This window comes from Capsicum annuum, unplaced genomic scaffold, assembly GCF_002878395.1.
Source record: "Capsicum annuum cultivar UCD-10X-F1 unplaced genomic scaffold, UCD10Xv1.1 ctg2621, whole genome shotgun sequence".
NCBI lineage: Eukaryota > Viridiplantae > Streptophyta > Magnoliopsida > Solanales > Solanaceae > Capsicum > Capsicum annuum.
This window is the reverse complement of record NW_025832465.1, coordinates 80,059-93,429: the sequence shown is the minus strand read 5'-3', so window position 1 is coordinate 93,429 and position 13,371 is coordinate 80,059. Positions and strand designations below refer to the sequence as shown.

General features: G+C 31.7%; 2 protein-coding genes across 2 annotated transcripts; one reads left to right on the top strand and one right to left on the bottom strand.

The window, feature by feature from the left end:
• Nucleotides 1-465: 465 nt before the first annotated feature.
• LOC124890870 (inorganic pyrophosphatase 1-like) lies at nucleotides 466-1,730 on the bottom strand. Its single transcript, XM_047402719.1, has 4 exons — nucleotides 1,501-1,730; nucleotides 1,273-1,394; nucleotides 966-1,173; nucleotides 466-831 (listed from the first exon to the last, which is right to left on the bottom strand). Exons 1-4 carry the CDS (start codon nucleotides 1,639-1,641, stop codon nucleotides 466-468), a joined length of 837 nt encoding a protein of 278 aa, XP_047258675.1. The 5' UTR covers nucleotides 1,642-1,730.
• Nucleotides 1,731-9,584: 7,854 nt separating this feature from the next.
• On the top strand, nucleotides 9,585-11,195 carry LOC124890872 (inorganic pyrophosphatase 1-like). The gene is made up of 4 exons (XM_047402722.1): nucleotides 9,585-9,777; nucleotides 9,882-10,003; nucleotides 10,103-10,310; nucleotides 10,603-11,195. Exons 1-4 carry the CDS (start codon nucleotides 9,775-9,777, stop codon nucleotides 10,963-10,965), a joined length of 696 nt encoding a protein of 231 aa, XP_047258678.1. The 5' UTR covers nucleotides 9,585-9,774; the 3' UTR covers nucleotides 10,966-11,195.
• The last annotated feature ends 2,176 nt before the right edge of the window (nucleotides 11,196-13,371 follow it).

Below are 13,371 nucleotides of genomic sequence, written 5' to 3'. Positions count from 1 at the left end.
TTACATCTTGAAAAAAGTAATCGCTACTTAAGAATATATAAGAGTTCATTAATTTGTAAGTAATCGCCACACATATGGTGTGTGGACATGTTCAAAATAGTGAATGGCATCGTGGAAGACAAATTTGAGCTATTTCAGTGAGATATCATCTTGTTCAAGCCAATCTTAGTATTGGTGTTTTAGTGAGATGTAGGGAGAAACAAACTTAGAATGCTAAATATTATACAGACAAAATTAAAAAGTTGATCCAAGAAAATTCAAAAGAGAGATAAATGATATATATATATATATATATTCAACAATGTTGCATCCAAAAATATTTAGAGCCTGAATCAAAGGCTCAAAAACCAGGGCAAACTTTCAATAAAGCCTTAAAATACAAGTAATTAAAGCAACTCTTAATCAGTTCGCTAGCTCTCACACAGTTGATCATCCATACTCTTATATATTGTCATCAAGGCTTAATTAGTAACGCACAGGGAGAGCTTTTGGCAAGGCTTCATGATGAGCTGCATTAATCGGAATCGTCTGGAACTTGCTGTCAACTGATAAAAATTGCCTCTCTTCATGAATAGTAATCGCTTTAATTATCTGAAGCAGAATGTGTTGTTGCTCTTCTCCATTTGCCCACCCGTGGATTTCTGCTTTTATGAGATGGCGGTTTTCGTTTATTAATTTCCAGGCTGGAAAATCTTTTCTAGGCATAACGTAATCATGCTCTTTGAGCTTCAAGCTTGGACAAAAATCTCCTGGTCCGTCACCGAGATAGATCATTCTTTTCTTCCCTTCCTTAGCCAATGAAGCTTCTTGCATTCTTTCTATTACCAGGCCCTGTTAATACACAAAATCATACATTAGAATTTGATAGGAATGATTAATGAAACAAAAGATTGTAATGAAGAACACTCTAGTCTTTTTGATTCTATGGGGGCATAAAATAAGGAACACGTGAAGGCTTTAGGTACCTTGCACATGTTGGGAGGGCAAACATGGTTGTTGCAGCCATGAGAGCAAGTGTGAAAATCATGGTAAGGAAGGATTCTGAGTTTTCCTTCTTCATCAACGTAGCTCGGATTTGTGTTGATCTCCGTGAAGCAATCATGTATTCCAAGATGATTCAAAATCGTGTCAATGAAGAAGACATTCGCATCGCTTACTATCCTCAAATCACATCTGAAACAATAACACACATAAATTGAGTAAATCTGATTTTACTGCACCAAAAACCACAGAAATTATAAAAATAGAAAATACTCGTATCCTGACACGTACCCTAAAGCATGAGCTGCTTTAACGACTGAAACAACACCGGGAATTACAGGTACGTGTTTCAGTACTCCTTCAATGTCCTTGACGGTTTTGCCTTGTTCATGAAGTTCCTTCATCATCCTATCCTGTATATTTGTTTAAAACAAAGAAGATAACAGTTAGATTAATGTTAAATCAAGTGATTAATTAATTAGGTACACACTATAATTAAGTAGATAAGCGAAAACTAACCATAAGAGAGTTCCATGGCATGGTAGGGAGAAGTTGATTGAACAAATCCGTGGCACCTAATTCATCCACTACTACCCAATTATCGCTGTCCAAATCAATGATCGTCTTGTCGAAATCGAAAACCACAACAATTCCAGCCATTGCTTTTTGTTGAATCGAATGAAAGAATTCAAACAATTTTTTTTTCTCAACACAAGAATTGTTTGAGTTTGAAGAGCGAACACTGAGAAAAAAAGGCCTTTATATAGTGGAAAGCTTTGTAGGTTTGAGTTAGTAAACAGAAATATTATGCTGTATTGAGTATTCTTTTGAGTTTATGGTAATTAAGTCATTAAAGCAACCTTTTTGCAGATTAGTAAATATGAGCCGTTGGATTAGTAAATCACGATTTTACCTTCTAAGGTAAACAAAATCACTTACCTTATTCTTTGACTGAAAAAATGTACTTCCTGCGTCCATTTTTATTTGTCCACTTTTCTATTTTGACATGTCCAACAACACTTGTCCAATTTATAAAATCAATGGATAATTTATCCATTTTTACCTATTTTATCCTTGATATTAAATACAATACATCACTCATTGCATTTTTCAAAGCAAAAAGGACCCAAATATTAGCATAAAGATGGTTCGCCAAACACACCTTTTCTCCCTTTAATGTGCCTCTCCAAATAGTCTTGGATCGATGCTTACTTTGCATCACATATAAGTCATACTGTGATTGTCCTGGATGGACAAACTGTTGATATTCCATTCCATACATAATAAAATTAAAATTAGTTTTGATTTGTGTTTCATAAACATTTATGTCAAGTAGTAATTTGATGAATTGACCAATTTACACATACATGCAATTAAAGGGAGCCTGAACCCTAAAGGACAAGTTTTGTACACATGCATGGCCAAATTTAACATATTTATTGTGCAAATGACAAATTCAAAAAGAATTAGATAGATAATAGTGAATTATCTTATATAAAAATTTAAACGTGCAGATCAATAAAATAAATTAGGAATAATTTTTTCTTAATAATAAAAATATCAATAAAAAATTATAATAATCTTTATATGATGAAATGTAGGTGTGAGTTACTAATAAATTAGAATATATGCAATTGAAGTATTACCATAAAATAAATATTTATATGATAAAAAGTATTTATGGTTTCATTCGATGTAAGTCAATTAAGGAAGCATGACAAAATTGATTGAGAAATATAAATAGAAAATAAATACTCAATTAGCAATTATATACATATATATGGAAAAGAATATTGTACCAACTGAAATTAATCTAGATGTTCTAATGTCATAACAATTTACCACTATATCAAAAGGCTACACTTAGGAAAAGCTAATTAACTTCTGCTATAACATGTTGGAGAGGATGAATTTTACAAGTGATTTTTGCCACAACTTATCTTGTCATGATAATCGCTAGAATCTCAATTTACTGTGAGTATTGTTTTAGAATAGATTTTTTTTTATTTATCAAGTCAACTAAATATACAAGTTATGTTACATATTCATTTTATTTTTTATATGTTTGGTGAAAATTTTATGAGCCAGTATTCATGTACTTTATGTTTTATAAAAAAAAAATATATAATTTGTACTCTTTGAAAATTTAAGTTAGTAATCTTTTAATATGTCATACATTTTTAAAAACTTATAAAAATTTATTTTAGTCAAAATGTGCAATGAAAATTTTAGCAATAGCATAAAAATTTACAAGTTATACATTAAATATGAAGAAACTAATATTGATATTAGATAGTTGATTTTCTTGCATTGCAAATATTGTTGCTTTATATTTTAGTGAGATAATAACATGATTTCAAAAATTAATAAACTATTATACTAAATTACTAACCCATTATATTTCTATATATTAGGATTAACACTTAATTTGTCTATACTATTTTTCTATATGTTATGATTAACAATTAATTTGTAAATTAAATTGTGTGATTTTAATAGTATATTAAAAGTTTTTTAATATCGTATAAGGAATGATAGTTAAGTTACCTTAGTAAAAAAATGATAGTTGTATAACTATCTATGAAATTTACCCGACACTAGGATTACTATCTCAAAAGCTATATATCGAAGATCAAAATTTGGGTGAGTATCTTGCGGCTAATGCTCAATGGACAATGCTCAAATTCAATAAATCAAATACTTATGTATATTGAACTTTCTTATTTTTTTGGTTTTAGTTGATATAAACAAGCAATGAGTTCAATCATGTTTATATTTATATTGTAACTCCAATTTAGAATATTGTAGATCTTTTGGAGCAATAATTAATTTGATCTACTTTGTATAATATAAAGGATAAAGATGAATAAGATTAATATCTTATTGTACTGATGGACATGAGGGGTTAAGTATTAGTTGAACGTTCTAAGATGGAAGGAAATTCAATTTCGTTAGTGATTAATATTTATAATTTCATTCAAATTGAGTAAATTGAGAAAGTATGATAGGGTTGATCGAAAATAGAGTTGAAGAGTGAATATTCAAACCTATGAAGGACTAAACCATTTATTCGAAAAAATAATATACAATAAGATTCATTAATATTTATTGGTCCATTATCATAAGAGAATAAGTAAACATTGTAAAATCGTGCAAACAAGTTAGGAGAGGGAAAAATGACTATTATTGAGACTTTGCTCAAGATCGTGCAAAGGAATACAAAATTTATTTTAAAAGAAAAATGTATTAAGAATGAAAAAAGAAGGGGAAACTCCTTTCTTCCTTTTGATAGAGGGTGCAAATTAAAATATTTAATATAAAAGAACTTAAATTTCAAGATAAGATTTTACAGAGAAGCCTCATGTGCATAACTCTAAAACATATCTTTCATTAGTTCTTTATTTTTCTAACCAAATTTAGAACTAAGTCACTTAACTAATACTAATAATTATGTTATATATGCATTTTCTTTTGTAATTATATATATTTTTTTCACAAAATAAATCAATATAAATCACAATATTATCTAATATTATCAAATAATTATATTACAATATAATATTATTTACATGCGGATACTAACTTTCAAAAGAAATGTTTAATTTTATGTAGTTAATGATATTAAGCTTAATATTTTAATAGTTATTTTTTGCATTGCATAAATTTATTAATTTCAAATATTTGAACGATTTTGAATAAATTTTTTATTATATAAAATCAATAAGATAATAATTTCTATAATTAATTTCATTTAATATCGATCGCGCATTACGCGGGTACTAATACTAGTATGTCTAATGTTAAGAATTTTTCACCAACTTAATTAATATGTAGTATACTTCAAAGAAGAATCTAAAATATTCAAAAGTGGCAGTAAATAAAAAAAATAGATACAAGTGTTCTAGTAAAGTCCAATAATACTCTAGAAAAGGTAGTTCTAGAAATAAGTGTTAGAACATGCACAGCGGAAACAACAATTCTGCAGGATCAATATGACTTACATATAATCTAGATAGCATAAATCGTCAAACGAAATTGAAAAGCTACTTACCTGTTGAAGCTTTCACGCAATTCGTTCACTACTTTGACCTCCAGGGCTACAGTCTTCTACTATATCCTGACTAACTTTTGCAATCAAACTTGTGTGGGAAAGTGCTTTTTAATTTGGATTCAAAGAGAATGATAAGGAAAACTCATGATAATCTTCTGAGCAAAACCCCTATTTATACTTTTTTTCACTTAAAGAGAGGAAAAGACGAGGCAAACGTTTTTACCCTTTTAGTTGTCCAAAACGTTTTAGGCCTTTTCAATTTTTCAAAATATTTTTAATCTTAAAAGGAACGTTTTTAATTTAAAGTCAGAAGATATCCTTTTCCTTTCAGAAGACCAGTAAATAGTATTACTTCTTCTAGTAAGTTTCTTGGGCGTTTGAGCCACAGGTGACAAAAGAGTTTTAAAATGAGTATAGGTGACAAAAGTCTTAATTATTAAGTGGTGGTGACAATTACTTTATTATGGATTAAGAAAGTTGGAAAAGTTTGAAAAATAACCCACAAGTTTTTAAATTTACACTTTGATCCAAATGTTAGCCTATATAACAGAAAACGGAGGGAAAAAAAAGACGTCTTTCTCTTTCTTCTCACCCATTGTTGTTTTCTCTCTCTTAGCAATTTTTGTTGTTCATTGTTGCTGCTGCTTCATTCATCATCTTCTGCTTCATTATCATCATCTTCTACTTTATTATCATCTTCATCTTGTTCTTGTTGACCATTTGTTGTTGTTGTTACTATCGCTACTGTTGCTATTTGACCAATTTCTTAGGTCAAATTTTGTTTCTAACATCACTTTCCACTTTAGCATTACTTCATAGGAGAAGTTGGTAATTCAAATAATGATTTTTAGTTGAATTTGTAATCTGGGTAACTGCCATTGTGTTGTTGTTTTCCAAAAATGGATAGAACCCAATCATGAATCCAACATAAGATCCAGCTATTTAAACAAATAAATTATCTGTTGCGACAGATGAGACATCTGTTTTAACAGAAGAATGATATGTTGAATTCATGTTTAAACAGATGGCTCATCTGTTGCAACATTTAACATATCTGTTGCAATAGATTATTTACCTGTTGCAACAGAACCTGAATACGATTCCAATATAGGTTACAACAGATTAATAACCTGTTGCAATAGGTAAGTCATCTATCGCAACAGATTAATTATCTGTTGCAACTGTCACTCATCTGCTGGAATTAGCTACAAAGGTGATTTAGTTGTAACATTAATTCCAACAGACGCTTCATCTGTTGCAACAGATATTCAGAATCGTAAAATAAATCTCAACGGGTAAGAATCTATTGAGACTCATTACTTACCTGTTGCAACAGATAACACATCTATTGGGATTCATTCACGGCACTATGAAATCACTATCAATTTTTTTTAACAAATGACTTTATTTAGGTACCACTAATGGAGGGATTAATAACAATAGGGGTGGATTGTCATGGTCAATGGGTCAAGAAGAGCAATCGATATGTATGGCGTTGGAAGGAGGGTGAAATACTAGAGATGATAGCTATGACAGTCCAAAGTGATGTTTCGTATGATGATTTTGTGAACTTAATCATCAAATTTTGTAGACTGAATTATCAACCGGAAGAATTCGTCATCGGCTACATTCATAGCTCCTTTGAAAATCAGAGGGTACTGCTTTTCAAGATAACCGATCAGGTTCGGTTGCGTGCTTATCTAAGTGATTCAATCAGGCCAGTGTTAAGGGTGTACATAGTTGAAAATATGAGAGAGAATGAGAACCAGAATATAGAAGAAAAGGAAGAAAAAAAAAGAATTCTTTGATGATAGGTTGGATGATCTAGACATGAATATTTCAGATGATGATCAAACACCTACGCCCGTTGATGCGACCAATACGATGTGGATTTCTTCTCAATCGACACAATCTGGAAATCTTCAAGATGACGGGACCAGCTTTTTTATTGGAACGTCATTCAAGGACAAGAATGAACTATCTAACACTTTGTTTATTTCTTGCTTGAAAAAAGATTTCAGAATAAAGAAGGTGATTAATTCGAGCAGTGTCTGTGAACCACATGATGCTACCTGTTTCCATAAAGAGTGTTGATAATCCAATGCAAAGGTTGAGAAATGCACTGGCAGATAAACAAGCTGAGGTGGAAGTTGCTCAGGCAGCTTTGGAGGCTGTACAGGCTGCTCATGAAGAAGAAAAGGGGATTCTTCAAGCTCAGATTGCTTCCCTTACTTCACTATTGGAAAAAAAAGAGTTCAGAATGATGATGTCATTAGGAAACTCACCTCCCTTCTTCTCTCTTCTTTATCTACTTAGCTCTTCTACTTGGTCTTTTATGACCTCTTAAAAATGTCTCTTTTTGTTGCTTCTCTGGATAACTTGTTTTCTCTTTAGTTGCTTTTGGTATATATAGTCATATCTGCTACTTAATAAAATGGACTTGGTTGTTATACTGTTTTCTGCTCATGTTCCCTCATACTGCATTCATGTTATATTAGTCTGAATTTTGATTGTCTCAGTGATAGGCTCAATGGCCATGAATTATTAAACATTTTCACTTTTAAGCCAGTTTTTCGATGATGTCAAAAGGGGAAAGAGTAGGCTATGCAATGCTTATAATCCAATTGGACTAACCTGTGTTTCATTCTTCTTCTTTTACTTAAATTTCTTAGTAAGTTTATGTCAGGTGGTGTTGTGCTGTGTTGTACTGCTATGTTTGTCATCATCAAAAAAGGAGAATTTGTTAAGACATGTGGAGTTTTGATGATAGACATGTGAATGAAACATGTTGTAAAAGATGGTCCATCCAAGTGAACAAAGCTAAGTTGCAGACAAGTTATTGATAAGATGTCTCTGCGTACAAACAGAAATGGATAATTCTATCACATCAGAAGTTGAGTGGAATGAGAAGTCCTGCAAAAGAGTCCTAGTCAAGATGAAGAGAACCATAAAATAGTGCAGAAGTTGGGTTGATCAAGGAGTCCAGTAATAAGAGAAGAAAGAATCCTATTAAATCTAAGAGAGAAAGAGGCAGCAGCAACAAGTAGAAGAGTCACTTGATAAGAGTCCTACTGGAAAGAGAAGTAGACATCAAAAAGGACTTTATCAGAGGAGGGCTTAAATATAACAAAAGGAAGTGGGCACTCAAGCACTGAAAAGAAAATCAACAATCAGCATATCAGTTCACATACTTGAAGAATAACCTGGTCTCTTACTTAGCAAATCGTAGACTGTGTGTAGTAGGTAGGTTCATTGAGTTGTAATGAGTCATTGTTCTAGTCTCAGGGATCTATAAACTGAGTTAGGAATTGCGTCTTCAAGTTGGGGAACTCTAAGACTTGGGAACACTTATCTTGGAAAGATTTGTGTTTTTGTAGTGATAGGAGTTAGAAGTTTTAATTCCTAGTTTGCAAGAAGTCTTGTAATTCTGTTGATTCTTGAGGCTCAAGTATTATAGTGAAGTTGGGATTAAATCCTGTAGAGGTACAGGTCGTAGTTTTTTACACCTTTCTTGAGCCGGGTATTTTTCACGTAAAAACACTGCGTTCAGTAGTTACTTCTGTGAACCACGTTTACTTACTTGTTCCACAGATAGGCAATTAGTAGGGCTCGTACTGTAACAACGTTGACCTTATTGTAATAATGTGATCGAAAAATAAGTATATAAAGATTATATAAAGTAACTAATCGAACCAAACCATTGACACTCTTAAATTAGATGTTGGATATTTTTTATGGGGAACAACCATTTGTTCATGACTTGAAAATATATAATTATAAATATCCACTTTGGTCTTACATTTCTTTCACTCGAAATGTAGCAACTCTCTTTTATTTCTTACTCATTTGTTGCTTAGCTTGCTTCAGCTTAATTCTTTAATTGTTTGAACTCTCGCTCTTGTTTTTTCATTTGGTTATGCTTTAGCTCATACACAACTTAAATGGAAACCTCTATCGGTGATGGAAGAATCACGCTAAGAATATTGATTTTTCTATTCTAGAATCTTCGTCAACTACTTATTTCTAGAACTATCTTTTCTAAAGTATTTTTAGACTTTACTAGAACACGTATTCTAGAGATCTTTCTTTTATTCCCTATAATTTTTGAATCCTTATTACATATTAATTAAGTTTGTGATAAATTCTTATAATTAGACATATATCCTATTAACACCTAAAAAGAAAAAAATACAATAGTAATTGCTTTTTGGTAACAAATCTTAAGCATAATCCGTCTCAACTTGGGAAAACTTTTTACCTACAAAAAAATAACCTCCAAATGCCATTTACCGATTTAGCATTAGAGAGGCCAATAAAATTTTATAGCCGTATGATCACCGAGTAGTATCCAATGTTTAGTTAATCCAACGGTTCATATTTGCTAAACAGCCCTAGAAGGTGCTTTAATGACTTCATTACCATAAACTCAAAAGAATCCAAAATACAGCGTAATATTTCCGTTTCCTAACCCAAATCTACAAAGGTTTTCCACTATATAAAGGCCTTTTATTTTCTGTGTTGTTCTCACTTTAAACTCAAACAAATTCTTTGTGTTCAAGAAAGAAAAAAATATCTTTGATTTCTTTCATTCGATACAACCAAAAGCAATGGCTGGAATTGTTGTGGTTTTTGATTTCGACAAGACGATCATTGATTTGGACAGCGATAATTGGGTTGTGGATTAATTAGGTATTACGGATTCGTTCAAGCAACTTCTCCCTACCATGCCCTAGAACTCTCTTATGGTTAGTTTTTGTTTACCTACAAAATTATATGATGTGTATGTAATTAATCACTTGATTTAACATTAATCTATCTGCTATCTTCTTTGTTTTAAACAAATATAAAGGATAGGATGATGAAGGAACATCATGAACAAGGCAAAACTGTCAAGGACATTGAAGGAGTACTGAAACGCGTACCCGTAATTCCTGGTGTTGTTTCAGCCGTTAAAGCAGCTCATGCTTTAGGGTACGTATCAGGATACGAGTACTTTCTATTTTTATAATTTCTGTGGTTTTTGGTGTAGTAAAATCAGATTTACTCAATTTATGTGTGTTATTGTTTCAGATGTGATTTGAGGATAGTGAGCGATGCGAATGTCTTCCTCATTGACACAATTTTGAATCATCTTGGATTATATGATTGCTTCACGGAGATCAACACAAATCCGAGCTACGTTGATGAAGAAGGAAAACTCAGAATCCGTCCTTATCATGATTTTCACACTTGCTCTCATGGCTGCAACAACCACGTTTGTCCTCCCAACATGTGCAAGGTACCTAAAGCACGGACAAAATTTACTCCTACTGTAGCACTTTGTATAAAATCTATGAATTGCATGAGTTACACGTAATGTAAATTAATGTGATTTGATTTAAACACCCGTCATGAAATCTGTCTTTGTTTTAATGTCTTCATCGTTTTGTACAAAAGCTTCGCGTGTTCCTTATATTATGTCCACACGGAATCAAAAAACTAGAGTTAGATTTATAGTGTTCTTCATTACAATCTTTTGTTTCATTAATCATTCCTATCAAATTCTAATGTATGATTTTGTGTATTAACAGGGCCTGGTAATAGAAAGAATGCAAGCTTCATTGGCTAAGGAAGGGAAGAAAAGAATGATCTATCTAGGTGACGGACCAGGAGATTTTTGTCCAAGCTTAAAACTCAAAGAGCATGATTACGTTATGCCTAGAAAAGATTTTCCAGCCTGGAAATTAATAAACGAAAATCGCCATCTCATAAAAGCAGAAATCCACGGGTGGGCAAATGGAGAAGAGCAACAACACATTCTGCTTCAGATAATTAAAGCGATTACCATTCATGAAGAGAGGCAATTTTTATCAGGTGATAGCAAGTTCCAGACGATTCCGATTAATGCTGCTCATCATGAAGCCTTGCCAAAAGCTCTCCCTCTGCGTTACTAATTAAGCCTTGATGACAATATATAAGAGTATGGATTAGTGTGTGATTATCAACATTAAATCGAGATTAACTGTGTGAGAGCTAACTGATTAAGAGTTGGCTTTAATTAGTTGTATTTTAGGGTTTTATTGAAAGTTTGCCATGGTTTTGAACCTTCGATTCGGGCTCTAAATATTGTTGGGTGTAACATAGTTAACTACGTATATATCTCATCATTTATCTCTCTTTTGAATTTTCTTGGTCCAACTTTTTAATTTTGTTTGTGTATTCTCTAATTATAAGAATTCGAAAAGGACTATTGATGGCAGTCCAATATATTTACTGAAATAGCTCAAATTTGTCTTCCACGATACGATTTCACTATAACGAAAATGTCCACACACCATATGCGTGACCATTACCTACAAATGGTATGAACTCTTAGTTTCTTAACTAGCAATTACTTGTTCAAGGTGTAACAAATAGTAATTCCGTTCAATATTGCGTTTTAGAGTTATTAGTTGTTTAGTTATAGAAACAAAGAATTATTTGATCCACTAGAACTAGATATTCAGTATTTTAGTTAAAGAGTTACAGTACAGCAATTTAAAGCCATCTAATATTTTAATAATGAAATTTAAGATACTGATTTTCATCCATAGTTTCAACCTTCCTAGTTATCTATCTCCATACAGAAAACATCCCAACAAGTTCTTCCCTAAATACATATTTTTGCATACTTACCTGCATTCATGACGAAACTCAATCCCTCGCTAGACTTAATTGATGGCCAGTAATACAAACGTGAAAATTTAACCTGTGCCCACGTATTTTAAAAATTATTTAACCAATAACTAACTTGTTCATATGCTTGCACCTTTTTTTTTTTTAACCTTCTTCTTGTTCCTGTTACTGACACCTGTGTATTTTGAAGTTATTTATTTGAAGATATATATATATACGTGTTGTTGCTAAAATTTTCCTTTTCAATATTCACTTTATGAACCACAATAGAAACCATAAGAAAAATTTTGAACCGGAAGTGACGCAAATACTTCCATTAAAGTTTATATATAACATGTCAATCGATCGAGATCGATAGATACGTACGTACAATACATGCATGTGCGGCCTATATAAACAAAAGAGATTATAATGATCCACTTTGGTCTTGCATTTCTTACACTCGAAATGTATAGCAACTCTCTTTAATTTCTTGCTCGTTTGTTGCTTAGCTTGCTTCAGCTAAATTCCAGTATTACTTGAACTTCCACTCTTGTTTTTTCACTTGCTCGAGCTCACACACAACTTAAACGGAGACCTCTATTGGTGGTGGAAGAATCTTGCTAAGAAAATTTACTGCTTTTCTATTCATCGATCAACTACCTTTTCTAGAGTTATTCTAGATTCTACTAAAACAGGTATCCTAGACATCGATCTTTCTTTTATTCCTTACAACTTTGAATGTTCTAGATTATTCTATGATGTGTAGTACCTACTAATTAAGTTGGTGATAAATTCTTAGCATTAGACATATATTCTATTAAACGCCTAAACAAAGTGTATATACATAAATTTATATTCTTAAATCATAATTAATAAGACTGATTTGATAAAATAAGTTTTTAATAAATATTTTTCGAGAGAGTGTCTAAGTCAAGTATTTGTGCACTTCCTTCCATAAAAACAACAACTGGGCCAGATGTAGACAAAGTAAGTTGATCCTTTGGTCCAACACGAATGTGTTTTTAGAAACTTCCAAATTGATCATACATATGTAGGCCTGTTTTCAGTATTTACTTTGTGGTGGGCCGGGAAATATGAGTCTTAACGAACTTAAGTGCCAAAAGAAGAGAAATCAACGGAGACCTCGTTAATAATAATAAGTATAAATAACATAAATAACAATTCTTTTGAAAGCAATTACATTCTGTTCCACTTTTTTAATTACTTTACTCCTTTTTCCTATTAATATACATAATATAGCCGACATATACATAGCATTTTGTGTATATGTTGGGATTTTTGTAATATATTTAGGGAGTTGGGATTTTTTATAATATTGAAAACATAAATTGTATATTTGTGTAATTTTTAGTAATAATAATGAACGGAAGCAAATTGGAAATTTAAAGAACAAACATAAACACGAAAGTGCTATTGGGCTTTGAATCGTTTTGTATTTTCTTCATACAAAATTAGGGTATTTCCATTACGTTATCTGCAATATGACCTAGAATATTTTTGGATTTTCTCAATCCAAACAAATAGGGTTGAGTATAACAGGTTAGCTAGCTACATGCATATTGGTGGCACTTTCCCTTTTTAACTTAAAATCTAGAATCTTTTCGATCCACCAAAGATTTGTCGAGATCAGAAGTATGTTGTAGTTGTTAACTACCAATGATTGTCTCCCTTGTTAAACAAAT

Coding starts and splice junctions, on each gene's coding strand:
- LOC124890870 (XM_047402719.1), bottom strand. CDS start 1,641: ATGGCTGGAATTGTTGTGGTTTTCGATTTCGACAAGACGATCATTGAT. Junction 1,395..1,500: donor TGCCATGGAACTCTCTTATG/GTTAGTTTTCGC, acceptor ACAAATATACAG/GATAGGATGATGAAGGAACT. Junction 832..965: donor GCCCTCCCAACATGTGCAAG/GTACCTAAAGCC, acceptor GTGTATTAACAG/GGCCTGGTAATAGAAAGAAT.
- LOC124890872 (XM_047402722.1), top strand. Junction 10,004..10,102: donor AAAGCAGCTCATGCTTTAGG/GTACGTATCAGG, acceptor TTATTGTTTCAG/ATGTGATTTGAGGATAGTGA. Junction 10,311..10,602: donor GTCCTCCCAACATGTGCAAG/GTACCTAAAGCA, acceptor GTGTATTAACAG/GGCCTGGTAATAGAAAGAAT.